The following is a 27,833-nucleotide window of genomic DNA, read 5'->3' as shown; positions in this document are numbered from 1 at the left end:
CCGCCGGACTCGCCCTCTGCGCCTGCGCGGGGCCGGCCGGTCACGTGCGGCGAGCCAGCCTATGGGGATGCGCCTTACAGCGCGGGGACCGGGGAAAGGAAGTGCCTGGCGGCCTCCATCGCGGCCGCTGGTCCCTTCGCCCTCCTCCGCCGCCCGGTATGCGTTGAGTTGCTTCCCCGCCTGCCTGCGGCGCGCCCGCCGCCCCTCCGAGGTGAGCGGGGAAGCGCGGTGGGGGTCTCCGCGGAGGAGCAGGGGGGACGACACGGGCCTAGGCGCATGTCACCATGGCAACCCCGGCCCCCCGCCCCCCCGCCTCTAGGCCGCGCCGGTGCTCCCGCTTAGTGCCAGCAGATTAGACTATTCCTTGGCTTTGGGAGGTATGCGGGAGGTCCCGCAGGTATGCTTAGGGCTGTTCCTTCTCTCAGCACGTTCTGAGTTGTGTTCGGGGTCTCAGCCAGCAGCGCGGGGGGGTGTCTGTAGTGTTGACTAGTGTGTCCCCCTGTACTCGGTACTGGTGAGGCTGCACCTCGAATTCTGTGCTCAGTTTTGGGCTCCTCAGTGCAAGGAGGGCATTGAGGTGCTGGAGCATGTCCGGAGAAGGGCCATGAAGCTGGTGAAGTGTCTGGAGAACAAGTCTGATGAGGAGCGGCTGAGGGAGCTGGGGTTGTTTAGCCTGGAGGAGGCTGAGAGGAAACTTCATTGCTCTCTACAACTACCTGAAAGGCGGTTGTAGTGAGATGGACGTTGGTCTCTTCTCCCAAGTAACAAGTGATAGGGCAAGAGGAAATGGCCTCAGACTGCACCAGGGGAGGTTTAGATTGGATACTAGGAAAAATGTCTTTACTGAAAGAATGGTCAGGCATTGGAACAGGCTGCCCAGAGAGGTGGTGGAGTCACCATGCCTGGAAGCATTCAAAAAAACGTGTAGACACGGTACTTCGGGAGACGTGGTGGTGTTGGGTTGATGGTTGGACATGATGATCCTAGAGGTCTTTTCCAACCTTAGTGATTCTATGATTCCATTTCCTCTTCCTCTGTATGCAGAATTTCCCTTGGAAGGGCCAGGAATATGTCACACGTAGCTAGATCCAGCTCTTTCCCTTGCACAGGAGCTACTCTGGCTCTGCCGGCTGCTCTGTGTCTCTTGACAGCCTGGATCACAGCTCACAAACCTTCGTGGATGGCTCAAACCTAATGCATGCTATGGCAGCTTAGCTTTTATGTGCTTTGTCTTGCAGAAGTGTTGTATCCGTTTGAACCAGCCTGTAGAGCTTTAGCAAAGAGAAAGCAATCACTCATCTTCCTCTTTAAGTGGGATAACAGATGAATGCTTTTTGTAGGGTGTATCTTGAGGTTTTTAATTGCAGCTGATCAAACTGAGCCTTTACACATTGTCCCAAAGACATGGCGGCACAGTGCTTCCTGCCGGGTGCAGTGGCAGTTGGCTTTGCCAGAAGTGTTCCAACTGCCATGCCCAATTCCTCAGGCTGTGCAGTGGTGTGTTATATGTATACTATCTCTACGGTGACAATAGCATCTCTGTTTTGGAGACTGCCAAACGTGCATGCTGAAAGTGCTGCGGCTTTCCATGTCCTGTCAGAGTGACTAGGGCTGATATCCTCGGCACTGCAATTGCTGTGTCCAGCCATGAACTAAAACGTGTGTCTTAGACATTTGCTCTTGATTATAGGCACCAAATGATTATAATCTTCTGTAGTAAGCTGTTTAAATGTTTCATTATGTTTACTCTGTTGAGTTTGGACTTTGTTAGCCAGCTCTGTATCTGTTGTAGTTCATTCTCTTTGTTATGCTGCCACACCTCCCAGTATTGCCTAGTCCATGGTGAGCTCCTCTGAACCTTGGCCATTTATTGCACCTTTTCTGTCTGTTCTTGAGAACCACGTGAACGTGGCTGAGTGTCTGACCTTTGACAGATATATAAAGGCGTTAAATATCTGTAACATAAGGAGGACCATGCTAGCTCAGGCCAAAGGCTTTCTAGATATGTTTTTCCCTCTCTGTTTGTTCTGGTAATTCCCAGTATTCTATTCTGACTGCTGCTGAGCAGCAAACTAACATTCTCAGGGAACTCGCTGTGAGGGTGTGGATTTTTTTCCCCTTGTAGTGGTTAACACAAAATGGAAACATTTGCCTTTCTCCAACCTGCATTCCTTTTTTTTATCTACCAACTTGTGGACTTTGTCTGCCATTTCATTAGTCTTTTGGCATCGTGAGAGCTTTCTGCAACTGAACAGCTTTAGATCTTACTGTCCTGGAAATCTGTGCCCTATCCCAAAGGATCATCGAAGTCTGTTGTGGATCTATTAGTCTCTTCTTCTATCTAGTTTTTATGAATCTGCTGAATGGATTGTAGCTGGAATCTCTTCTCACTATGGATTCATCCTAGATTTGCTTCCTTTTTTTTTAATCTGCCATAGACTCACCTTAGTCCATCTTAGTTTCCTCAAAAGCCTTTACAAGGGACACTTATGGTAGCTTTTTGGGAGTGCTACTGCATGGTATTTTTTTTAAATAAATCAACTGACTGTATGAATAGACTCCAGCAGATTTCCCAGAAGTGAGGTTCTTTAACAAAAAAAAAAAAAAAAGGCAAGCTGGTGGCTCTGTCCCAACGTTTTATCATTAGAGTGTGAACTCTTCATTTACACGACAAGGTTGGAGCAGCCTCCCTCCCCCCACACCCCATCAGAAGCGGTGATGCTGGGTACTGCCTGGTACTAGGCTTTTAAAGTAGATGGTTTTAATCTTGTAGGTTAAAAAAGATGCTGTTATGTGTTGTAAACTCATGCTTTAATTAGTCTTTCTATGCCTGGTAGCAAATAAAGAAACATACAGTGCGTAAGCGTTGTTGTAATATGTCGTTTTGGTCTTTGAAGTAGCTGCTGCTATTTCTCTCAGCTGGTTGCTTGATGTATTTAAAGCAAGTTGACTTAACATGTCTGAGTAATTGGTAAGTGCCTGTCCTGGGAATGCCCTCTTAAAACATGTGGCATTCTTAATTTTCAGTTCCTTTCCTAAAATAGAGTGGTATCATCATGTCTTTTGGTACCTGGGCTGGCCTCAGATGTCACAAAATGCCATGGGAACTGCCAGTGAAATTCAGAAAAATGATCCTTTTGTAGTTGGGAGCTCAAAGAGCCTTTAACGTAGTATGTGCTTTTATTTTTGTTAATGAAGTCTGGTACTTCTTTCATGTCTGTTGTTCTCTCTTTCCCTGTAAGGATGATCTTTATTTGCCTGTGGAGGTGTTTGTGAATATAGGTATTGGGCCAGAATAGTTTGGTAAGCTGGTCAATGAGTCAGTGCTGGTATTTTAGCCCATCACTTGATGTGAACTGGTCCTCCCACCCAAGAAGCCATCCTTTCTCTTCCTGGCTATTTCCCAGCTCTCTGCCCCCCCACCCTGGCCACTCCCAGCATGATTTGTGGACTGAGCAGGAGCAGGTGAGACTGTGGTTGCAAAGGCTGACTCTCGATGACAGCACTGGTGTAAATACCTGAGGGATTACAGCTACCAACCTGGGGACTTCCCTGTGAGTGGTTTGCAGAGTTGATTCAGAAGTCCTCGTGGCTCTGCCTTCCTGTTCATCACAGGCTGCTGAGCTGGCGGCAGTCTTTGGTGAGGGACAGGAGTTCCCTTCCATGACTTGGTGCCAGAAGCTGCTGTTAGTGCTTTGTTCCTCTGATGTTAAGATGCTTTTAAAGAAACAATTGGGCTAAGCTATTCAGTGTAGCAGTAGAGAAAGTTCTGTCTTAGCTGAGCACCTCTTTTACAAACCTGAAAGTTAAACACTGTCTAAAATCGTTACTTGAGTGGTATTGCTCCTGTCTTCCTGTTCTTTTTTTAACCAGTTATACCGTGTCTGATGGTTTCAATACAGGGTGTTGCAAAAAGGCTGTTTCATGTCTCACACTACATCCCCCATCCACACTTTCCTCCTCACCAAAAGGTAGGAATGGGAGCTGCACAGTTTTGCAACATTAGCTTTTAATTAAAGGTTTTTTTATTTCTCCTTTTCAAGTTATTACTGTGGATGTAAGAGCAGACATCTGCGCCAGAATCCATTTTAAACGTTACTAGCTTGAAGCAGAGCAAGTGGGTTTTTTGAGTCAAACCTGGGTATCTAATGCTGGAAAACGCTATTGAGAAAGAAAAGGAGCTGTGTTGGCTTAAATTTTAAATTTGGGATCTTGGAGAGAAGTAAGTTTGGGGTGCTTGCCTGCCAACGAGGGAAGGAATGGGTCTTTCAAGCTGTGGTGGGTTTTTTTGTTTTGTTTTTAAAGCACCTTGTTTGCAATAGCCTCTGAAAAGTTGCTTGTTAGCATCTCCTGTAATGATGTAGGCAGAGGGACTGGGTTTTATCGACAGCCATGTGTTGCTGCTCAGTAATGAGGACAGCATCTAGGAAATGGAGGCAGGCTTGAATTCCCCTCTCCTGGTCTTTGTACTATACTATGCTGAATTTCTGGCTGGTTTTTTTAGTCACTACATACGTTTTCTGTGTAGCTGTTTATTCTAATTCAGAAATGGTGCGGGTCTGCATGTATGATGGGTTGTTTAGGGTTTGGGGTTTTTTTTTTGTTTTGTTCTTTTTTCTGGAGGAGCAGCTGCCTATTGGAAACTTGTGTGTTTGGCATTTGGAAGGTATTAGATCTCTCTTCTAGTGAGCTGCTTGTAAATGTGCCTCTATTGTGACCCTTCAGTTTTAACTCCCCGCAGTGCTACTGTCACAAAGCAGATTTTCTCTTCTGCGCCTTAACAAGAAAAGATTTAACAGCAAAACCCTCTTAGAGATTTGTGTGTGCCATTCCCTGGAGGAATTGCTGTATCTGGGGCAGCAGGAAGCCATGCCTTTTGCAGTATGCTTTAGAGACACTTTTATTTGGGTACCAGCTCCTGTGAAATCTACGGCTTCAGTAACTTATCTAGAGCTGTAGGGTAGAAGAACAGCCCAGAAAGCGACTTGTGTGCGAAACATTAACATTGCTGCTGAGAAGTCAAACTTCAAGTGTGCAGAGGATCAGGGATACAAGTATAAAAGGATTTCACTAACAGTAAGTGTTTTCATTTCAAATAGGTAACTGCTGCTTGCTGTTCAGGTGGAACTACATCTTGCCCTCTCATTTCCTAATATCCTTTTGGGGTCTCTTTCAAATCCTGATCCTTCATGGCAGGAGGCCAAAGTATTAATTCCTGTGATTCTGTGGTTTTGGTTTTCAGGCTTTTAGTCCTGTGGTGTGCCCACCTCAGTCTGGGCGTAACAGAAAATGAAGTGCAGAGCTGGGGACAAGGTGCAAGTGCATTTCTCAGAATGATGTTTTCAGAATTTCAGAGCTGAGGAAGAATTGGCTGAGTGGCGTGGGGTGAGTCTTTGGGAAGAGGGCTGAGCGCCAGGATGGGTTTTCCCAGTTGTGTGCGACAGTTCTGCTTTCCTGGCTCTCCGGGTACAACGTGCTCTGGCCAGGCTCTTGTAGCTGTTCCACACGAGGAGGATTAAATATAAAATTTTGTTGTTTGGTATATTTGGTGTTACATGGGATTTTGATATAGCAGGGTGATAAAGCAACACACTGAAGTTGCAGAACAAGCATAATACAGCAATTGCAGCGTACAGCTGAATCCAAATGCAAACGTGATGCCTGTTACTGGTCTCTATATGCTCACCAACACGGTGCGGGTGCTTGGCGCCCCCCAGTCACTGGGAAGGAATATGCAGACTGAATACAGCTCAGGCCCTTTGCTTTCTTCAAAGTTTACTTTATTAATTGTCTAGTTTTACTTTGGGCTCAGCCATATATATGCTCCCCCTATGCTGGTCTGGCTAGCTCAGGAAGATGTTATTCTTTGTTAATTGTCTTGGCACCTGACGATTCACTGGTGCAGCTGTCTTATCTAAACCCAAGGTTACCCTCCAGTCTGTGTGGTGTTGAGATAAATTGAGCTTTCTTTACAATACATTCTTCCCCAAGCTCACTGGTTTTTGCCCTCTTCCGCTGTGTTGAGCACACTGCCCTGGATGGAATTACTGGAGAAGAAAGTCCAGGCACTGACAAACTCCTCTCTCCAGAGTGGTGTCCCTGAGAGAAGCTTATTAGTGCTTGGGGTGTGCTTTGGAGGCAAATGGTATCCACATGGCAGAGCTGGACTATTGGTGTATCTTCAGGGTGCAGCAGCCTAGGAGATTGTGCAGGGGGAGGTGGCTGAGGAGGGCAGTTTTCTGCACAGAAGGAAGCTGCTACTGAAGGAGTTTAAATGATGAGGAGCTCAAATGCTTGAGCTTGTGGATGTCCCTGAGTGACATGGGGTCCACGAGGGTCTTCTAAGCTCAGTACTTGTGGTTCTGGTAGAAGTTATAGAAAAGCATTAATGCCTGGATCAAAAGGCATTATGGACTATTGTGAAATGATGCAATTTAGCATCAGAGCTTGTTTCCAGCTGTATTATTACATTATTTTCAGACCAAGGCACAAAATCAGTCATTTTGTCCTAGATTTCCCATTAAGTGTCTCACTTGCTCCAAACACCTGCTTCTGCTATGATAGGGAATTAAGTGATGGCAGTTTTGGGAACCACTTCTATGGGATGTGATGAATCATACAGGAATGGAGGTGAAACAATTGCCATTCTGCTTGTGACTGTAAACTCCAAGCTCTGACAGTTTGCATAGCGTAACAGAAAAGAGGATGACCACATCTTTTGGGCTTTATTTATTGCTTGTCCTAAAGGAATCAAGTGGACAAACAAATCAAGTGGAGGTATGCTTGTATTGAATGCATAGCAGAGGTAGTTGTATTGGTGTAGGCAGCACATTTAACACCCCAGCTTTCCAGTTGCATTTCTGGGTGCAAAGGAACTAGTCTGAGCCCAGGCAGGGTGAAGAGATTTGCTCGTCACTGGTGTTATGTGGGACTGAGCAACCTGATCTAAGTTGGGTTAAATCATGTGACCTCCAAAGGGTCCTTCCAACCTATTTTCTTTTTGATTATTATTCGATTACCAGACTTAAAGTAGTACCTAGGTGGTATCAAGCCAGATATTTAAATATCTTTTAAAATTTGGCTTCTATTGCTTTGATAAGTTGCTTTAAGTCCTAGAAGCACCTCACTGACGTTCTTAGTAATGAATCCATGATGCTTTCAAATCCAGTTGCAATTTTATTGTATTAAATAAAAGGAGCTTGGTAACAGGGTGACTGTGTGGAACATTTCCTGAGAGTCTAGTAACCTAAAAATGCAGCAAGCTCATAATGAAATGCAGAAAGGAAATTTTTACTGCTTTGTTGGAATTAGACCTTTGGCTGGTTCAGATTGAATAGTTTGATGTAAATCAAATCCCCAGTGCCAGATGGCACAAGGTAGAGGGACTTACAGCTGTGAAAACTCCCGCTGGCACTCTTGAAGCGATACTCGCCAGATAATAGCAGAGTTTGTGTCTGTTTTGAGTACAGTGATGCTCAGTCACAGCTAACAGCACCTGTCCTGCATTTTGAGTACCTCTTAAAATTCCGTCTGAGCTTTGTTTGGTCTTACTTATTTACAAGTGAGAGAAGATGCCAGGTGTCATTAAAAATTTTTTTCCTGGAAAACTCGTCTTGCTGGGATTTGAGGACTCTCCACACAGAAGTTGCAAACAAGGATTTGGTGGCGACACTGGAGCAGCACCTCTAGTGTGGCTACCAGGCATAAGGAAATCCAGCTCTGGCCCACTGTGCATGCATTCAAATATTCCAGGGAGTATCTGCTAGTCTGTGTTTATGCCAAGCAGATGATCTGCTCATGTGAAGTAAAATACAGCTACTGTGCATATATCCGTTGCTGAAGTGCTGGGTAGAAACATGCAGCAATAGACAGAGGGATGTGACCTGACAACCAGAGGAAGGGCCAATTCATGAGCCGCTTTTGCAGAGTAGACTTGTTTAGCATCGCTATAGTTCCTCAAGGCTGGCCCATGCATGGTATGTACTTGGGATTTATCTGGAGGAACTTAATCTTTTCCTTCTGTGGAATGACAGCGGATAATCCTTCTTAATAATCTATCAGGAGTGTGCTTGAAGAAAGTGCTTTGAATTCCAGAAGGTGAAAATCTTCAGCCCAAGTAAATAAGGGTCTGCACCATTTGATGACAGAGGTGCCTGTGATACAGGGGTGGCTGGCCGTGTGTCTTTCAGGACAGTACTTCCTGAGTCATAGGATTGCTTTATAAAAATACCCTGCCTCCCAGTACTTATTTTTCTTTATTCTTTCCTGCAAGTTTGCTTCTTTCTGGTCAGGATTAATTGATTTCAGTTAGCATTTAAATTGAAAAGTAAAAGGTTTTGATGGACTTCAGCCCAGCTTTGTTTCTGCAAGTGAAGAGGATTCCTTCTGGTTGTTCTTTTTGTCAATGATAAATTTGAAGCCAATACACCACTTGTTGGAAGTTATATATGTATATGATTCTAGTTAGTATCTGTTTAGCTTTAGTCTTAGATTACCTTGCTTTTATTCTGCCAGGAAATTCAGTGGTATTTGTTGCTAGATGATAAAATTTTTATTTGGGATTTTCATGAACCTATCTGGATGGAAGTTGTAGTCCAAATAAAAATTCATTAAAATGGCATCTTTGCTTAAATCCAACTCCTTTTCACAGGATGCACAAGGCAAAAACATTGTTAAAACATGTCTAATAGTGCTAAACAAGGGAAATCTTAACTTGTTTAATTACTTAGCCAAGCTTCTGTAGGTACGGAAGTGCTCAAGGGATTTTCAAATGCATTTAAGCAGTTTCCTGCCAAATTTTAGTAAGCATCAGGCTTTATCTTGCATGTGAACACCCAGTTGGATTAAGAGTACTGATTCTGTGTGGCTACCTCAGTTTCTCTAGAAATACATTGTTATGTAGATTTTTTTTTAAATACAAGAGCTCTAATAGGGAAAGAAAACTTCCTGTTCTTGAGGAAAGCCTGCGTTGAGGTTACTTAGTTGTGAAGCATCTGGTTCAAATAAAGGAACTGCCCCTGTACCCATAGCTAACCTAAACTCAAAACAAGACCTACCCTTGCACGGTAGGACCTGGAAGTACTGGTCATAGAAATACGTCAGTGCCCATATTCAGCTCATTGAGCGGAGTGAACGTGGGTAATTCATGGAGTCCCAGCCAGTTCTTGGATTGATGCTGGAAGCTAAAGGCTCCTCTGTCTTTTAGATGGCATGATGTAATACTGTTCTTAAGCTTATTAAAGCTAGAGTTTATTGATGCCAAAGTTTTTATGAAATTATTTTTAAATGGTAAGTGTAGGCCTTAAAATGTGCTTTAATTTAAAATTTTACCTTAAGTTGGCTTATTTAGTAATGTACTTACTATTTTACCTTATCGCTCTCTGAACACAATCCCTGGAGGTGTTAAAAAGAATGTGTAGATACTGCACTTTGGGACATGGTTTAGGAGGCATGGTGGTGATGGTGATCCTAGAGGTCTTTTCCAGCGTTAGTGATTCTATGATTTTGATTTTTTTTCATCCAACTTCCATTACTGATAAATATTTGTAATGAATATTTGACAGGTTCCTCTGTAGCTACCCTATACACATAAGGACAAATCGTTTTGCTAGATTTGTTTCAGTAGAGCAAGGCAGAAGACTAGTAGAAATACTCAAAACCTTTACCTTTCCTCTAGTTTTTTTGAAATTAATTTGTTGCCTGTTAATATCTGCAGTTTTTAGGTAGGAAAGGGAATTAAATGCTCGGTTTCTAGTTCTGCTCACTGCTAACTTCGGTTTTTTGGAAGGGGTTGTCCTCAGAACTTTTTCAAATGTTTAACTGCATGATCCCTTCATAAGCATAAAATGTTGGCTCATTTTGTAATTGTCATAAGTGAGTGTTTCCCGTTTTGACAAAAGGGTGAGGTTGCTGTGCCCCGCTGGGTGGAGACGCAGCAGATGATGTTAACCATGCCGCTTCCCAGACCGCCGCCATCATGTGAGCAAAGACTGACCTGAGAAAAAGATATTAAATAAGGTAACTTCACTGTGGATTTAAAAAATGGCTGTGGACCTCCTTCAGTCAACTGCATGTGGCTGGAGCCTGTGTTTTGCTTCACAGCAACCACCACTTGGTCTCAAAGGTCAGAAGTTGGTGCTGTCATTGTTGCAGTGGTGAGTGGGACTATGCTACTTCTAAACCCCTAAAGGCCCTTCTAACTTCCATTGAGTCCTAGGGTTGTATTTAACACTGATACTGTTTTTTTTTAATAATTTCTTTATGCTTCCAAACATCTTTTGTCCTCTAAAACCAAGTCGATTCTAAAAGCAGTACCCTCGTCACTGTGCTTGCTGAGGCTTTTGTTCAGGACTCTGGCCCTGCTAATTGTAGCGTGCCACAGGCTGTGCAGAGGGCCAGAATCTGGGTCTTGGGTGTTTGCCCACATATCTGTGAAGAGCCAGAGGCTGTCCACTGGGTATGAAGAGGATTAACTTGCCTGGGATTTCTTCTCCCTTGGTCATGGCAGCCAATGACCGCAGCTCCTGTGGCAGCAGCAACACCTGGCCAGGGAAGAAGGTGCCCAGGTCTGTTCTCCTGAAACCTTGTGGCAGGACACAGTGCCAAGTGGGTGTCCTAAATTTTCTGTAAATGTGCAAGAACATCAGATTGGGTCATATAATGCAAAGCGGATGGAGAGAGTCCCTGCAAACACAACTGGTATGGGGAGATGGCTGTCTGAATTCGAGGGGAGGGGAATTGCCCTGTTCAACAAAACAGTCATGGATTGTTTGGTTTTTTTCAAGGCTGGCTTCAGCTACAGGATAATGCAAAATGCTTGCCTGGCTCTTTGAGAATATAGTGTTAAATAAACATGAACTAATCCTCACAAGAATGTGTCCTGTGCTTGCTCTGCCTCTTCTGCAGCGGCTGCTGGCTTAAGTCAGCTCCTAGGCCCCTGCCTTTTCTATTCATTACCAAAATAGGGCTCTGTCATGGTTGTTTCATTTATCTCTGATTTAATAATGCTGAGAGTATTGACTCAGAAGAGGTGTTGCCTTACAGGAGCATCAAAACTTCTCAAGAATAATAAAATGTATGAGCAAGAACACCGCTGTTGCAAACCTGAGTGCCACTTAACGCCCACTAATGAAACGATATAGTGGGCCTTTGCCATGGCCAAAGCTGCTCTGCCCGTATGTGCCTGCTCGTTCCTCCCTCCTCTTCCCCCACCCCAGGAAGCCTGTCTTATGCTACCCAAGCTTTTGCCAAGCAGTTCTGGCCTACAAACAATTGCTTTGCCCTCACTTTGTCATCTTGTGGTGAGTCACCACTCTGAAATGGCTCAGCAAAGGGTTCAGCGAGGGTGGGAGGAGTGTCTGGGTGGGACTGGTGTCCACACTACTGTGCATCAGCTACCTCAACCAGTGGCAGCATGGATCGGATCAGACACCGCAAGTGAACATGCCCTTCCTTCAGGGTCCCATGGGGTTAAAAGGCCACCAGGGAGAGCGTGCTCACTGCCGTGACAGGGTACAGATTCAAAATCTAGCCTCAGAAGGCTTGAGCCAGTTCTAGGAGTGTGAAATTAGTTTTAAAAGCAGCAAGGAGGACTGGCTTTGTGAGTTTCCTAGGTGCTTAAGTTGTTTTGAAACAAGCATCTGGACTGATTGTGAAAGCTGTAGGCTGCTCGGTAAATATGCAACCACAGTCCTCGAACAGACTGTGAAATAGCTGTGATTCTTTTTAAAGACTTTTTTGGAGAAGAACAAGCAATCCATATCAATATACGGATGCCCTTCTCAGGGAAATATGTAGGACCAGTCACTGGGAGGAAAGCTGTGTCTGGAAAGGATCTCTTGCTTGAAGAAACCCACCCCATTTCATCTTTCTCAAGAGCTGTAGGAGAACTTCCTTGAACTTCTGCTCTGTTAAAGCATTTTAACATTCTGCCTGCATGGGAGAAGGATTAGCAAAGATTTTTCTGGGCTATAGTGGACCTTAATTGTATCCTTTGTCCTGCTGATATATTGGCTGTTTGATGTGTTCAGGTTGCATACAAACCAGTGGTAGTGTTCCTTCTTCCTCCCTAGGAGGTCCAGGCCAATGCAGCATAAGGGCTTTATGCTACTGTCTGGGAGGATGGAGGGGTGGGAGCTCACACTGCCCTAGCCAGTGCAAAGGAGTTGTACAATGTGCATTGCAGGGAGACTGCCAAAGTCAAGAGTGAGCTTTGTTCTCATTAGCAGTGCTAATTACCTCTCTTTCAGCGCTGATGTTGGGTTCCAAGGACCCCTGCCTCTGGGGACTTACTGCTCTCTATTATCTTGCTGTGCTAGCTGGGAGACGCTCTCTACCAGTTCATCCAGGGGAATTGCAGGAGCAAGCTAGCTTATGTACCTTAAAAGAGAAATTTGGGGGTGGAATGTAGATTTTATGGCTTAGCCTGTTTTTTTTCTTAGGGGTGCAGTGGAAGGAGGTGTTTCCAAATTCTTAGGAGAGCAATGGGCACACAGTTGTGTGCTGTCAAAACATGCCAAACTGGGATCATTGCTGTGCCCTACTCCTTTTGTGCATCTTTGCCAGTTAAGAGTGTTACAGAGGTGATGCAACTTTTGTTTTGAAACTGCTCAAATGGCCTATGTAGTCCAGTGGGGAGCGTGTTTAAATCTGTTCCATCTTGAGCCTCTGAGCTTCAAAGCGAGAGCCCTGGAGAGCCAAGCATCCCTTTCAACAGGAGGGCATACAAAAGCGCTGTTGTGTGCAGCTTTTCCCTTATAACTTGGCATTTTGAAACCAAGATTTGAGACTCTTAAAATTGGGAAAAGAAAGTAAAACAAAAAACAAACAACTTTTTAAATTAAGGGTGGCGGGTTTTTCTTTTCTGGTCTGGTTCTTTGACCTGGAACTTGGAGAGCTGGACTGAGAGACACAAAGCTGTGGATGGAGAACTGCAGGTGGCCCATGAAAGGGAACTAATGCCTGTAGCTGCCCTGTTTCTGCCTGCCTTGCTTGCTCTGTGTGCAGTGTCTTGTGTGGGGCTTTGTCCTGCCTAAAGCCTGTTCTCAGGATCTGTTCTTCATTCATGAGTCTGTGCTGCAGATACTTTTACAATCACTTCAGTTACCGCTTGCTTCTTTTCCTCTGGTACCTTGTTAAAAAAGGCTGAAGACATGGAGTAAGTGTCCTGGATGTGGTTAGCAGGTTTGTGGTAGTGCTATGGTGAAGAAGAAAAAAAAAAAAGGTGTCCTGGGGTTTCTGTATTTGAATGCTTTCTGCTAGGCTGGAAAGCCAGCCCTCATGGAGTTGTAGCATGTAGGAATGAGGGGAAATGAAACTAGATCTCATTTCACCAGCATAAATTAAACAAAACTAACATTTTATAGAATTTGAGTCCTCTGCGTATGTACTAACTGGAGATTATGGGATTGACAGGAGACCTAACTTTGGCCTCTTCAAAACCTGCTTGGAGGAATCCCATGGATTAGGGCTCTAGAAGGTAGGGGGGTCCAAGAGACCTGGACAATATTCAAGTACCATTTCCTCCATGATCAAGATTGGTGCACCCCTATGAGGAAGAAGTCAAGCAACGGAGCCAGGAGACTCACGTGGCTGAGCAAAGAGCTTCTAGAAAAATTCAGGTGGAAGGAGACTTACAGTATGTGGAAGAAGGGACTGGCTACTTGGGAGGAATGTAGGAACATTGTCAGGGTATGCAGGGATGCACCAAGGAAGGCCAAGGCCCACTTGGAATTAAATCTGGCAAGGGATGTCAAAGGTAACAAGAAGGGCTTCTTCAAATACATCAGTAGTAAAAGAAAAACTGGAGAAACTGTGTGCCCACTGCTGAATGAGGTGGGTGCCCTGGTGACGCAGGATGCAGAGACGGCAGAGTTACTGAAAGCCTTCTTTGCTTCAGTCTTCACTGCTAAGGCTGGCCCTCAGGCATCTCAGCCCTCAGAGGTGAGAGAGAGAGAATCTGGAGAAAGGAAGACTTCCCCTTGGTTGAGGACGATTGGGTTAGAGATCATTTAGGCAAACTGCATCCTTGCAAATCCACAGGCCACACAAGTGCTGAGGGAGCTGCAGATGTTGTTGCTAAGCCACTCTCCATCACCTTTGAAAGGTCATGGAGGACAGGAGAGGAGGGTAGCCAACATCACTCCAGTCTTCAAAAAGGGCAAGAAGGAGGACCTAGGAAACTATAGGCCAGTCAGCCTCGCCTCTATCCCCAGAAAGGTGATGGAACAGTTCATCCTGGAGGTCATCTCCAGGCATGTAGAGGAGAAGAAGGTTATCAGAAACAGTCAATATGGATTCACCAAGGGGAGATCATGCTTGACCAACCTGATAGCCTTCTGTGATTGCGTGACTGGCTGGGTAGATGAAGGGAGAACAGTGGATGATGTTTACCCCAACTTCGGCAAGGCTTTTGACACCGTCTCCCATAGCCTCCTCACAGACAAGCTAAGGAAGTGTGGGTTAGAGTGGACAGTGAGATGGGATTGAGAACCGTCTGAATGGCAGAGCTCAGAGGGTCATGATCAACAGCACAGAGTCTGGTTGGAGGCCTGTAACTAGCGGTGTTCCACAGGCGTCTGTGCTGGGTCCAGTCCTGTTCAACATATTCATCAATGACCTGGACGAAGGGACAGAGTGTAACCTCAGCAAGTTCACTGATGATACCAAGCTGGGAGGAGCGGCTGATACACCAGAAGGCTGTGCTGCCATCCAGTGAGTCCTGGACAGGCTGGAGAGCTGGGCCCAGGGGAACCTGATGAAATTCAACAAGAGTAAGTGCAAGGTCCTGCACCTGGAGAAGAACAACCTTGTGTACCAGTACAGGCTGGAGGTTGACCTGCTGGAAATCAGCTCTGTTGAGAAGAACCTGGGAATGCTGGTGGACAACAAGCTGACCATGAGCCAGCAATGTGCCTGTGTGGCCAAGAAGGCCAACGTTATCTGGGGGTGTGGCCAGCTGGTCAAGTGAAGTTACCTTCCCCCTCTACTCTGCCCTAGTGAGGCCACATCTGGAGTACTGTGTCCACTTCTGGGCTTCCCAGTTCAAGAAAGATAGCTCTCAGCTGGACTCTCTCCAGCAGTTTCCTATGAAGATGATCAGGGGACTGGAGCAACTCTCTTGTGCGGAAAGGCTGAGAGACCGGGGTTTGTTCAGCCTGGAGAAGAGAAGACTTGAGGGGTGATCATATCAATGCTTATAAATAGCCACAGGGTGGGTGTCAAGAGGATGGGGCCAGACTTTTTTCAGCAGTGCCCAATGACAGGACAAGGGACAATGGGCACAAGCTGGAACACAGGGAGTTCCACCTGAACATGAGGAAGAACTTCTTTACTGTGGGGGTGACAGAGCAGTGGAACAGGCTGCCAAGAGAGGTTGTGGAGTCTCCTTCTTTGGAAATATTCAAAACCTGTCTGGATGCAGTCCTGTGCACCCTGCTGTAGGCATGCCTGCTGAAGCAGGGGGGTTGGATGAGGTGATCTCCAGAGGGCCCCATTCTGTGATAAGTTTGCACTGGGCTTGTACTGGCATTTGAAGTTGTGCTGCCCTGGCTTCAGTGCTACCAGCATTTGGCCAAGCAGATTAACATTTCCAATGGCAGTCAGGTATCACAACAGGGAGCTGCAATCTACTTATATCTCCTCTCTGCTCCCAAGGAGGAGTGCCAGTGAGGCAAATGCTGTATCCAGGGAATAAGCACATGCTCATTACTGGATCACTGGGGAGAAAGAATGGAAGGACTTGAGCACTTGTCATCATTTGCCAACTGGCGTGAGGTGCACCTTGCTGGCTTTATGTTCACTATACTTTGTGGTGCAAGAAGGGGTTGAGAGCAGCCCTGCAGGGAAGGACTTAGGGCTACTGGTAGATGAAAAAGCTGGACATGAGCTGGCAATGTGTGCTCACAGCCCAGAAAGCCAGCCATGTCCTGGGCTGCTTCAAACGAAGTGTGGCCAGCAGGTCAAAGGAGGTGATTCTGCCCCCTCTACTCCGCCCCTTGCAGTACTGTGTTGAGCTCTGGGGTCCTCAGCACAGGACAGACACGGACCTGTTGGAGTAGGTCCAGAGGAGGCCACAAAAATGATCAGAGGGTGGAACACCTCTGCTGTGAGGGTAGGCTGAGAGAGTTGGTGTGCAGCCTGGAGAACAGAAGGCTTTGGGGAGGCCTTACTGTGGCCTTTCAGTAATTAAAGGGGGACTATAGGAAAGATGGGGATGGGCTTTTTAGTAGGGCCTGTAGCAATAGGACAAGGGGGATGGTTTTAAACTAAAAGAGGGTAGAGTCAGACTAGATATAAGCAAGAAATTTTTAAGACGAGGGTGGTGAAATACTGGCCCAGGTTGCCCAGAGAGGTGGTAGATGACCCATCCCTGGAAACATTCAAGGTCAATATGGACGGGGCTCTGAGCAACCTGATCTAGTTGAAGATGTCCTGCTCACTGCAGGGAGGTTGGACTAGATGACTTTTGAAGGTCCCTTCCAACCCAAACCATTCTATGATTGTGTAAGAGGAATTTGTAAATGTTCTTCTAGCAGTGCTTCCTTTTTAAGCTGTTGAAAGTGGTTGGTGCTACATGCTCCTTCACACGCAGCATCACTGGACCATGCTCGTAGGGAGTGGGGTGTGTACTGGTGGGGTAGGTCAGGCTGAGAAGTGAGCTGTGCTTTTCCTGCAGGCAGCAGGGCTTCGAGTTGCTTCTTGGGTTAATGTCACCATGTTTTACCTAATCCCTCTTGAAAACATTCTGCTAGGAAAAACAATTTCATTTTACTGAGAACGGCTGCCTTTGCACAGATGCCTGACTGAAGCTGAGAGTCAGAATCTGTGCTTCGTCATTCTTAATGTGCTTTCTTTTCTTGCAGGTGTGAATGACAGAGGAGGTGCCCCCGACTGCACTTACAGATGTAAACCTGCGTCTTCTCTGCCACGATGACATAGACACAGTGAAACAGCTCTGTGGTGACTGGTTCCCAATAGAGTATGTTACCGGTTTGGGGTGTGAGGTGGTGACAATCTAGAAACAGGTGGTGTGAACCTGCACTGGTCCAGTTTGGAGATGACACCAAAATCTCTGTGGCCACCTGGACTGTTGCTAAGATAGCAGCAGGTTCTGAATCTTTAATGCACTGTGGTCGTGTTCCTGTTCATGGCCCTTGCTGCCTGTTCTGCAGGGTCCTAAAGTCATCAGAAAGTTCTTGTATGCAGATTTTGGCAGGAAAATTGGCTTTGGAATTAAGGGAGTGGATCAGCTTCATGGGAGAGACTGTGTATGAGACGTGGAAAGGAGCACACCTCCAGGAAAAAGGACAGCATCCCTGTGCTTGTGAAAGAGAGCTGTGTTCTGGAGTGTGTGCCAAGAAAGCACCCTCAGAGATGAACCAAACCGACATGGAGCAACTGTTCCTAAGGGAACATTTCATTCTGAATGTCCATGGGGAGACTGAACAGTTCTTGCCTGTGTGCTTGGGATCACTGCTGCTTCCAAAGCTCTGGCTTAAAGCTGATCTTGGTCTGTCCCAGGCCAGTTCCCCAGTCTCCCTTTTGGTAAATGTTTGTGTTTGCACGAGCACAGGAATAAGGACCTTTTCTGGGGGACAGTGATAGCTTTCTGGTTTAAAGCATCCAGGGAAACTGGAGCTGTAGACTTCAAGGATTTTTTTCTTTCACTATGTTTTCAAGGTTTATAGAGGATTTTAGCTGACTATAATTAAGATTGCATAAAATGTAACAAACCAGCATTCATAATATTTTGAATTTGTAGATTTCTTTTAAACACAAGGCACACTGAACTCTCACTTTGAAATAAATTAGTGTATGCTAGTTTCCCTTTAGTAGCTTCAGAAGGGGGAGGAGAGCTGTAGGCTGGTGATGTGATTTTTTTTTTTTTTGGTACTAATATGCAGGGTGTTTTTCACATGTATATTAAATTAATGAGATCCTTCCGCTCTTAGATGAGGGCAGATGGATCTTGCATTTAAAAACAACTTGCTAAAGATAGAAGTGAAAGCTCTGGGCAATGAATGTAAAAATTAAAATGTGGTTGCCTTAGCAAGGCAGGAGGCCATTATGTGAGTAGCCTGCATTGCTGCTTAGGTGCAGTTGAAAGAAACTGTGCTACCAAATGGGGTGCAGCAGCTGTTTGATGTTCATTGGTACCATACCACGGTTAAGACAGGAAAGGTGAATAACTTCCTAACCCAGATTTTGTGGAATAAGCTACGTTAGTGGCATAGAAAGAGCTTTAGATTGACATATGGCTCATGACTTGTCTGTATGTCTTTGCAGAAGTCAGCCCTTTCAGTAGTACAGCTTCCCTCCCTTAGTCTTGTGTAAAATACACTGGCCTGGTTCCAGCACCGGCATTTAGAGATGTTGCTGCCCATTTCCAGTTGAGCAGCATCTTGGCACAAAGTTTGTTGTGGTGCTGCCTGTTCGTGTGGGCTTTGTGTCTCCAAACATTCCTGTTTTTTTCTTCCTTCCCAGGTACCCTGACTCATGGTACCGAGATATCACTTCCAACAAGAAGTTCTTTTCCCTCGCAGCCACATACAGAGGCTCCATCGTGGGAATGATAGTGGCAGAGATCAAGAGCAGAACAAAGGTGCATAAAGAGGTATGCTACCAAACTATGCTTCAGTATGAGATAGACCACCTCTTGCCATGGTTAACTGTGAAGGGTCCTGTTCAGGGTCTTTTTCCCCCTTCTATCCAAGCACTTCTAAGAGTGATCCTGCATTAATTTAAGAAACCAAGAACGTGCCCATTTACAGCTGATGGAGCATGGGTGGTGGGATGTATCTGAACTTGTGGGCTGCTGAGCAGCCTGGTACCACAAAGTCTGTTCTTGCTGGGGCTAAGCAGCTGTGGCCTGACGGGGAGCTTGCTGCCTAATGTGCTGTGCGGAGAGATCAGATCATGCAAGCATAATCCAGAAGTGACAGTGTAGCGGACTGTTTAACTGTCGCCTGGCTGTTTTCAGTGTTCCTGGTCATCGCTAGTGACTGAGGTATGCGCAGCTGTGGGAGAACAAACCTCTTCCTTTCTTACATAAGGGTTGAACCTCCTGGGTGACTCACACCTCCGACTTCCTGCAGAAACTCCTTCATTTACACAATTGCTGTCTTGAACACAAAGCAGAGGTAACCAATCTGCAGAAAGCTCAGGCTTCAGGGACAACAGAGCTTGGAGAAAAGGAGAGACAACACAGTACAGCAGAGAGGTGAAGGAGAGATGGTCACTGAAGACAGTATGGGAGAAGACCACTGGGTTCGTGTAGGGAGAACAGCATAGGCAAGTGGATTAAAAAAAAGCAGGGGCAATACAGAGAGTGCATCACTTCTAAAAGTTCATCAATGTTATGATTAAACAATAATCTTAGCATTTGTAGGAACTGAGAGCATTGAGTGGCATGGGTCTCTTCACTCGAGCTATCTGGCTTCACCTCAAAGCTAGTCAAAGTCAGAAACTGCATCTTCAGCAGCTCTAACAAAAGGCTCTTGTTCCAACCAAGCTGAAAGCCAGGGACTTGTTCAGACACCGCTCCAGGCGACTGAGCCTGTAGAACATTCTCCTTGTCCTCTACAGCAGTACAGAGACCTCTAGCTGACACAAAGCTCAGATGGAGCATGCTGGCAATAAAGTCAGTTCCTGGATTGATCTAGACACTGATGTGTAACTCCAGAATTGGCACTTTGAATCCTTCATGGTAAAGTGCAAATATATTCTGTTCCTAAGCCCACAAATAACGTATATAGTAAGGAAACATCATGATTTGTGTTCTGCATCTGGGAAGATGATATGAAAGTAGGAATAACCCCCAAGGGACCATGCTTGATTTTCCTAACTCCCCCTTTCCAGAAGCTTCAGTTAAGACTGTGAAGAGAAGTTTCCTGCTATAGCCTTGTTTTCACATGTTCCAGTATGGGATTCTCGCCTTCTCCTGTGCTTCCCCAGGTATCCTACTAAATAACTTGTTATATTTCTACTCAGGATGGAGACATCTTAGCTTCCAATTTTCCTGTGGACACTCAAGTTGCTTACATCCTAAGTCTTGGAGTGGTGAAGGAGTTCAGAAAACATGGAATAGGTAAGATGCTGCTAAGTGACAACTCTGCTGCGGTCATTTGCCATATGTGGCTAGTGGGCAGGACTGAAGGAGCTGCACCATTTCACCACAATACCCTTTTGAGTCATGCTTGTTGGTGATTTGTACCAGTAATTGGGAAGGTGATGTACTCACATCCCCTTCTTGGTGTTAATGCAGGTTCACTGAGGTGTTTTTACTGGTGTAGGCAAAATACAATGTGCAAATGTTTCCAGAGAGCATGGGGCTTTGTCCATCTTGTTTCCAGGGGACGGCTGAGCACACCAAAAACTTGGACTCTTGCTGCTGAGACCGACTGGAGCGCTAGGACTTCACCCTGGAGCAGGGTTTGAAGCAATTTTCTTTCATGGGTATCAGAAGCAGAGGTCCCTGAGGCAGAAAATATAGCTGCTTTTAACCTTTCAAATTCAACAGGTAGAAAAAGACAAATGGAACTGGAAAAAGACTGTAACTCAGACCTGATTAAATCTAGAAAAAGAGAAATGGAACTGGAAAAAGAGTGTAACTCGGACCTGATTAAATCTGTCAAATACATGTAAAAGTCAGCTCTGAATGCCTGCTGCAACACACAGCACTTCTGCAGCCATTTGAAAATCCTGCAGTCAGAAGGGCTTATCTCAGTTTTGAGCAGGATGTGTTTTGTCATCAAATAAGCGCCCTGGTGTAATTTCAAGCACGATCTATATCTCTGATCTGCAAAAGGAAACAGGCCAGGTTTGGCAGCATGACCCAGTGTGGTACATCTGGAGTCTTTTCAGCATATACAGGTATAACTTCTCTCCTTTGAGTCTTCCATTCTCCCCCAGTCATGTTTAGAAGGGTACAAACTGATAGGATACATAAAGAAATGACCAGAAGAGTCCTCATTGGGAGCACTGTATTTAAAACTTGCACAAAATGCTACTGGTGATAAATTTTCTGTACAAAGAAGAAAATAGTTCTGTGAACTTGTGGCTGTTTTGAGTTCCCTTTCAGTTTCCAGATCCTATCTGTGTTTCAGCTCCATCTTGCTGGAATTTCTCCTTTCAGTATCAGTGTTTCCTTTATCCATCACATCTAGACAGTATGTTGCTGTGCACTCTCAAAACCTTTGGACTTGTACCTATAGCAAAACAACCTAAAGAAGCTGCTACCACCTGCTGCTGCTTTTTCTGAGACCTTTCTCTTGAGAGTTTTTTCTGCTTGTGTCTGAAGCTGAAGTCTTTTGTGCAGGAGGCTTTTCACCCCAGGCATACTATTAAGCACTAAAGCTCTGTTTTTTCTCTGGCAGACATCAAAAGGCTTTGGTTTCTAGTTCTCTGCTATAGTTAAACCAGAGGGCAGCTGGATTTCTGTGAGATAGAAGAGTGGAATATCTCATAACAAAATTAAATTGCTCTCCTGTGATGTCTCTTGGTGTCTTTTTGTGCTTGGCTGATATAAATTCCTACTAAGTGTCAAGTGACCATGAAGTGGTCTGGGGATAGTGAAACAGCAGCATAAATCTCATCTGTGTGTTTGTGTTAGCTAAGCTGTTTCTTTAGGCTGTTGGTACTATACCTGATGGAAGAAGTTCCTGTGCAGGCTCTGCTGGGTCCTTCATGCAGCATTGAGGTGGTTTGGATGAACCTCTGGGTCTTGTCTCTTGGGTCCGGAGTATTCTCTGTGCCCTCCTCTGGATTCTCCTGCTGACTAGTGGCTGCAGAAAATCCAGGCTGAGTGTGAGACAATGCCTTGGCTCTCCTCCTAAGAAAGAATCTTAAAATCCTACCAGGTCTTAAATTTTGAGTTCAGCAGATGCAATGCAATAGCCTGCTTGTGAAGTCTTGTTTTGACTGCTGTTTTAAATGGCTTTAAAATGAATAAATGTGGTGGAACTGATACCATTCAAAATTACTCACTGGCCTTCCCCAAAGCTGAGAGCTGCTTGGCTGGGGATGGGTATAACTGGCAGATTCCCATCTCTGGCTCATCTTTGTGGTTGCTGAATCAGAACTTTGTACCTTTATAAAATCTGTTTTGTGAAGCCATGCTCATAGGTGAGATGAGATTCATATTAAAATCATGTAGTATGGTCCTGTGTCCTGGTTTTGGCTGGGATAGAGTTAGTTTTCTTCCTAGTAGCTGGTACAGTGCTGTGTGTTGGATTTAGTATGAGAATGATGTTGACAACACACTGATGTTTTAATTGTTGTGAAGTTGTGCTTATGCTAGTCAAGGACTTTTTCAGATCCCCATGCTCTGCCGGTGCACAAGAAACTGGGAGGGGGCACAGCCGGGACAGCTGACCCAAACTGGTCAAAGGGGTATTCCAGACCATATGATGTCATGCTCAGGATATAAACTGGGGGGACTTGACTGGAAGGTGGGGAGTGCTACTTGGGAACTGGCTGGGCATCGGTTAGCATTTGGTGAGCAACTGCATTGTGCATCACTTATTTTGTATATTCTTCTACCATTACGCTTAGTAGTATTTTCCCTTCCTTTTCTGTCCTATTAAACTATCCTTAACCCATGAATTTTGCTTCCCCCCTGCCCCAGATTCTCTCCCCCATCCCACTGGGGGTGGGGAGTGAGCCAACGGCTGTGTGGTGTGTAGCTGCCTGCCAAGTTAAACCACAACACGTTAAATTCATCAAGAGGGTCTGTGAGAACTGTGTGGGAGCTGGGGGTCTTCAAGTGTGTGCAACAATCACTGCTTAGATGCTGGGTGGGACCTACAAAGCCTTGTGCTGTCCCTGAAAAGGCAGCTGCACTGTGTGATTCTGCTGCTCTTCCCTTCAACAGGTTCACTCTTGCTTGAAAGTTTAAAAGACCATATATCAACGACTGCCCAAGATCACTGCAAAGCCATCTACCTGCACGTCCTCACCACTAACAACACAGCAATAAACTTCTATGAAAACAGAGACTTTAAACAGCACCACTATCTTCCCTATTATTATTCCATCAGAGGGGTCCTCAAAGATGGCTTTACCTATGTCCTGTACATCAACGGCGGACATCCACCCTGGACAATCTTATATCCTTTGCCTTCAGTCTGATTAGCAGTGGAACATGATAAGCAGACACCACACTGTTTTATGTTAAAAATGGCAATCCAGTAAAGTGTGATCTGGAGACTGATGCCTGCCAAGATGTGAGTTTAATCTGAAGCCAGAAGGAAGACGATGTTAGAGGGATCTGATGGTGACCTGCTTGTGCCCAAGCTCCCCCAACTCCTCTGGGAGCAGTTCAGAGAGGCAGTGTAGTATGGTACATCACTGAATTCTAAGTTGGAGTGAGTTTGATGCCAGTGATAGTAAATGCTGATGTTAAGCCAGCTTGCTAGGTATGCTCTGGCTTGTGTGGTGCATGATCTGTCCAGCAGCATGGCTGGGAAGCCCTTGGTCTTGTTTCCTGTGGCCTAGGATCCCCTGTAACCCTGTCCTGGCCTGGATCTCAGCAGGCTGCTCTCAAACTGACTTTGGGAGTTTATTTCAGGTCGTTGGATCATGGAGAAGAAACCTGATCTTTCCTGGGTGTAGCTAGTCAGTCCAAACCTCTCCAGGCAGGTGGATAGTGCCATCTCTGCCGGAACTTGCTGTAGAGTGCAAACGGAAATAGCAGCTGCTAGAGAAGGTATTTCTCACACAAGTTGGAGGCAGTATTCCCAAAATGCCATCTTTTATGGTGTAAAACAGGCCTGGTTTTGATAGAAAGGACCAGGCAATTAATACAAGGAGCAGATCTGTCTGCCTAACTGAGCAGAGCATGTCTGTGTCATGGGGTCTCTTAGGTAGTGCTAGTCCACAGAGTATTCTGTTTCCTAAGTTACAGTTTAAATGCCGCTGTCCTTAACTGATGGCCACTGACTACCTACAGCATATTGGATCAACGCTAGCCAGTCTGAGCCCATGTTCAATTCCCCAGAGGATATATCGACAAGCCCAGAGCCTCCTCTGCAGCCTTCTGCCCTGGTCTGGCATTTCTGCCAAGAGCGGCATTGAATATAGCCGAACAATGTGACTGGATCGGAAGATGTACAAAAAGCAAAGGTAGGTGTCTGGGGGGAAGCAGCCTTCTCTGCCTGAGGCCAGCAGCAACAGGGTGGTGATAGCCCCTGGCTGCTGTCTCAGGGCAGCCAAGAGTGTGCTCGAGCGAGGGGTGCCGAAGCTGGAGCTCTGCTGCTGGGCAAGCTGCCATGTGCCTGGAGCATCATTGTGCTCTAGTCTCCAGCTGGTGGCCAAACTCCTATTGGTTTCAACTGAAGGGAATTTGAACTCCGATCATCTTTTCTTGAGCCCAGAGCCTGACAGCTGATGGAACCTGTCCCTGCTGTCTCTCTCCTTTCCCCAGCTCTGTGAGACCAGCTTGCAAGACCCAGAGTGACTAAGCCCTTGCTCTTTTCCCAGCTCAGTGTCCCAGCACAGTAACTGATGGCCCGTTTGCTGCCAGTTGCATTGCAGGTCTCTGACAACAAGGTCTTCAGGACAGTGGCTCCCCAGTATGCTTGAAGAGACCCGTAACACCTGGTTTCCCTAAGGCAGCTGCCCTCTTTGTCTTTCCATAGGATTGTTCTTCCTTTCATCTTCTGAACCATCCAGCTCTGCACTGATTCCAGTGATGACGGCTCTTCGTCAGTGACCCAGCCCATGGACAGGACTCCTTGTTCCACAGGTTGACCAAGATTTGGCAGACTTCACACTTGATGGGCTGCAATCCCGACTTACCCCCGTCGCCCGGAGCCTGCAAGCGCTGCCTGGGCAGGCCTGGCTGTCGTGCAAGGCATCTGGCTGTGCCATAGCTGAGGGCCCTTTGCATCACTGGTCTGTGTGCATGTTGAACTGTCCCCGCCACTTCCCTTGCCTCTGGTTTGCTCCTATCCATATATGTGATGTGGAGGGGTTTGGTTGTTGCTGCCATGGCTACTGAAAGCAGCGTGAATGAGGTTAACGACTCTGCACTGACCAACTGTGTACATGAGCCATAAGCACCCTGGCAGGCCACTGCTGGCAGAATATACAGTCGTGCCCTTGTTGCCAGGGAAGGGGGAGCTGGGTGAGGGGAAGTGGGGAGCGAGGATCGTGTCTGGGTCCTGCCATGTTGTCTGCTGCTGCTGGTGCTTCCTTCAGGTAACTTCCAGGGCAGGTAACTGCCTCACATGAGAAACTACCCAGCTCCACCAGCCCTTTGGAGTGACTTAAAAAGAAGTATTTAATTCAGGATGTGTCAAGTAGAAGGCAGGGAATGAAACTGCTATTTCATAGTGAAATATATGTATTATGCTGTATAGATCTTTCTGCCTTTGTCCAAGTTGGAACGTAGCAGGGGAGGGGAGCTGGGAGTGTAGAGCTGCTGCTGCAGCCAGAGCCCTGCAGGGTCTGGTCCAGGGCCCTTCTCCTCCCCCGCATGCACCCTCCCGTGGCACTGGGGCTGGACTCTTGCAGGATCTTTATGGATGAGCTCTGTGCGCAGATCATAACAGCTTTTTCTTGCGGAAGAAAAGCGCCCCCAGCTGCTCACTGGAGTGTCTTGGGCCATGGCCTGGGCATCACCACAGGGCCATGCTGGTGGACAGTCTCCTTGCAGCTGTCCAGGAGCCCCCTGTCCTGGCTGCAGGACCCCTGGGGCTGTGTCTCAGCTCAGCAGAAGTTAACGTCCAGCCTGTGGAGAGGCCCTGGTGTGCCACGGCCAGGCCAGGTGCCCTTCCTGCACCTTGGAGCAAGGTTGGGAGAGCTCTTTGCTTTTAAGGTGGGAATCTGCAGCTCACCCAGCCTGGGTGTCAGCAGTGCAGTATCCCGGAGCACTGCCTGTGTCCTAACACGAATCCCCCTTCCCTGGCCAAGGCTCTTCCCCTGCTCAGCACCACATTCCTTGTTGCCCTCTCATTCTGAGATGGCTACTTGATCAGAGGCGGTCTAAGCCACAGCTGGTGCACATCGCCCATATGTGCAGGCAGTGCCAGCTCTCGCAGCGCCGTGTGGGTGAGACACAATACAGGGCAGGCTTAGCCTTAGAAGAGAAAGAAAGCATGTTAAGATCTTGCAGCCTGGCTGATCAGACAGTCGTTTCAATGTCTGTAAGCCACAGAGGTGGGAGTTAATTAAAGGTGCAGGAGGATAGCTTGCTGGGTGTGGTACCATGCTGCTACCTGAGCAGGGTGGCTGGGACTAGCGTCCTTGCTGTGCCCTCAGCTGCCACGGGGCTGGCAGTGTGTGCTGCTCAGCTCACGGGGGGTTGCACCACAGACAGCTCTGGTGAGCACAGCTTCCCCTGTGGCCCAGACTGCAGGAAGCAGCTTGATCCAGCCCCAGGGGGTGGCACAGGGTGTGCTTTGGAGCAGCAGGAGGCTGTGCTGCTGGGAGGGGCTGGTCCCTTTTCTGGGGCTCAAAGAGGTCTGGTGCAATGACTGACACAAGGAAAAAAGGTGTTGCCAGGAGGCTAGTCAAGCTGTTGGAGAGGCTTTCAAGCCCCCAGAAAACAGCCAGGGCTCACCTCAGTGTTGGCCTTGCTCTGAGGCTGCTGGAGCCGAGCACTCCAGAGGCTCCTTCCAGCCTATATGTCACTGGTTCCCCTTCAGTTTAGAAGCACAAGTGGCCCTGGGCAGTCAGCTATGCTGGGTGCAAAGTTGTGGCCGCTGCCTTTGAGTGCAGCAGGCTGAGTAAGACTCAAGGGATGCAGTTTTGTGGCAGATGATGTGCAACGGGGCTGGAAGCTGCAGGCTGAGCTGGGGCTGGTGCTTTCAGCTGTGGCCAAAGTGCCTCTCTTGGTGTTTTAGCTGGGCCATGGGGTGGAAGAGGTGCTCTGCCACCCGCAGCTGGGGCACTGAGGTAGCATGGTGTGGTCAAAGCCTACTGCCACCAAAGTGCCCCACTGCAGGGCTGCATGCTCCTGTCTCTGAGCTTGCAGAAGACATGGGCAGGGCTGTGTAGCCCACAGCTCAGCTGAACTGCTCATGGCACCACAGCCTGTGCATGTGTGTGGGCTCCCTGTGTGTCCCCCTCCTGTGCTGTGGAATCAGCTGGGTCCTTTGGCTGGGCTCCAGCTGCTACCGCCTCACTGGGGTGCTCAGCAGCCTGGCATAGCCAGCTCACTGCCGAGTGGCTGTGCCTGTAGTACTGCCCATGGGGAGCAGCTGTTGCCTTGGCTTTGCCAAGGCACTGGCAGGGAGGCTTTGGCCGTCCCCATTGATCCCCTTGCAGCCCAGCTGGCCCCTGCTGGCAGGGGAGGCAGCAGTAGGAACTGCTGCTGTCCCTCCTGGCTGCAGCGCTTTCCCAGAAGAGACCTGCAGCACCCCTCCAGCCTCATTTATGTTACTGCTTTTTTGTTTGGGTTTTTTCCTTTTGCTTAGCCACTTTTTACTTAAACACATCTATTGGCTTATATGAGTTTCTTTAGCCACTCAAGCCCATTTTTTCTCATGACTTGCTTTCTCTGGATGAGACTGCATCTCTCTCTCCCCGATTGCCCAGGACTGAGGTCCCACCGTCTATCCTGCCCATTACACAACCCACCTCCACAGCTGCTGCACTTGACTATGTCCTGCAGAGAGCTGTGAGTGGTCTGTGTGCCCTCCTACCAACCTGTCCTCTGAGGCGTCGGCCACCTCGCAGCCTGTTATTTACTGAAGAGCATTGTGCTGCCACCATCAGCCTCTCTGAATGTCTTCAATTAAACCAAACCTCTTTTCTGAGTCGTTTGTCATTCTGCGCAGGAGCCTGCCTCTGATCAGCTGCTTGAGCACCTTCACCTGACTTTGTGCTCTGTG

General features: G+C 47.0%; 1 protein-coding gene across 3 annotated transcripts; it reads left to right on the top strand.

Moving 5' to 3' along the window:
- The first annotated feature begins 61 nt into the window (after window positions 1-61).
- On the top strand, window positions 62-27,758 carry NAA60 (N-alpha-acetyltransferase 60, NatF catalytic subunit). 3 transcript variants are annotated; one of them, XM_075106084.1, is made up of 8 exons: window positions 72-211; window positions 9,900-10,017; window positions 16,863-16,978; window positions 18,484-18,613; window positions 19,990-20,086; window positions 22,871-23,105; window positions 23,935-24,120; window positions 24,636-27,758. In XM_075106084.1, exons 3-7 carry the CDS (start codon window positions 16,869-16,871, stop codon window positions 24,089-24,091), a joined length of 729 nt encoding a protein of 242 aa, XP_074962185.1. In that variant the 5' UTR covers window positions 72-211; window positions 9,900-10,017; window positions 16,863-16,868; the 3' UTR covers window positions 24,092-24,120; window positions 24,636-27,758. The 3 variants fall into 3 exon arrangements, with proteins under 3 accessions (XP_074962184.1, XP_074962186.1, XP_074962185.1); XM_075106083.1 differs by lacking the exon at window positions 9,900-10,017 and having other exon boundaries at window positions 62-211; XM_075106085.1 differs by lacking the exons at window positions 9,900-10,017; window positions 23,935-24,120; window positions 24,636-27,758 and having other exon boundaries at window positions 62-211; window positions 22,871-23,199.
- Window positions 27,759-27,833: the final 75 nt, after the last annotated feature.

This window comes from Phalacrocorax aristotelis, chromosome 10 (genome assembly GCF_949628215.1).
Source record: "Phalacrocorax aristotelis chromosome 10, bGulAri2.1, whole genome shotgun sequence".
NCBI lineage: Eukaryota > Metazoa > Chordata > Aves > Suliformes > Phalacrocoracidae > Phalacrocorax > Phalacrocorax aristotelis.
This window is presented reverse-complemented; position numbering and strand designations above follow the sequence as displayed.

Bases quoted from the DNA above. Each gene is read 5' to 3' on its own strand.
- NAA60 (XM_075106083.1), top strand. From the start codon at position 16,869: ATGACAGAGGAGGTGCCCCCGACTGCACTTACAGATGTAAACCTGCGT. The intron at 18,614-19,989 runs GTATGCTACCAA...ATTTCTACTCAG, and splicing joins GAACAAAGGTGCATAAAGAG to GATGGAGACATCTTAGCTTC. The intron at 20,087-22,870 runs GTAAGATGCTGC...TCCCTTCAACAG, and splicing joins GTTCAGAAAACATGGAATAG to GTTCACTCTTGCTTGAAAGT.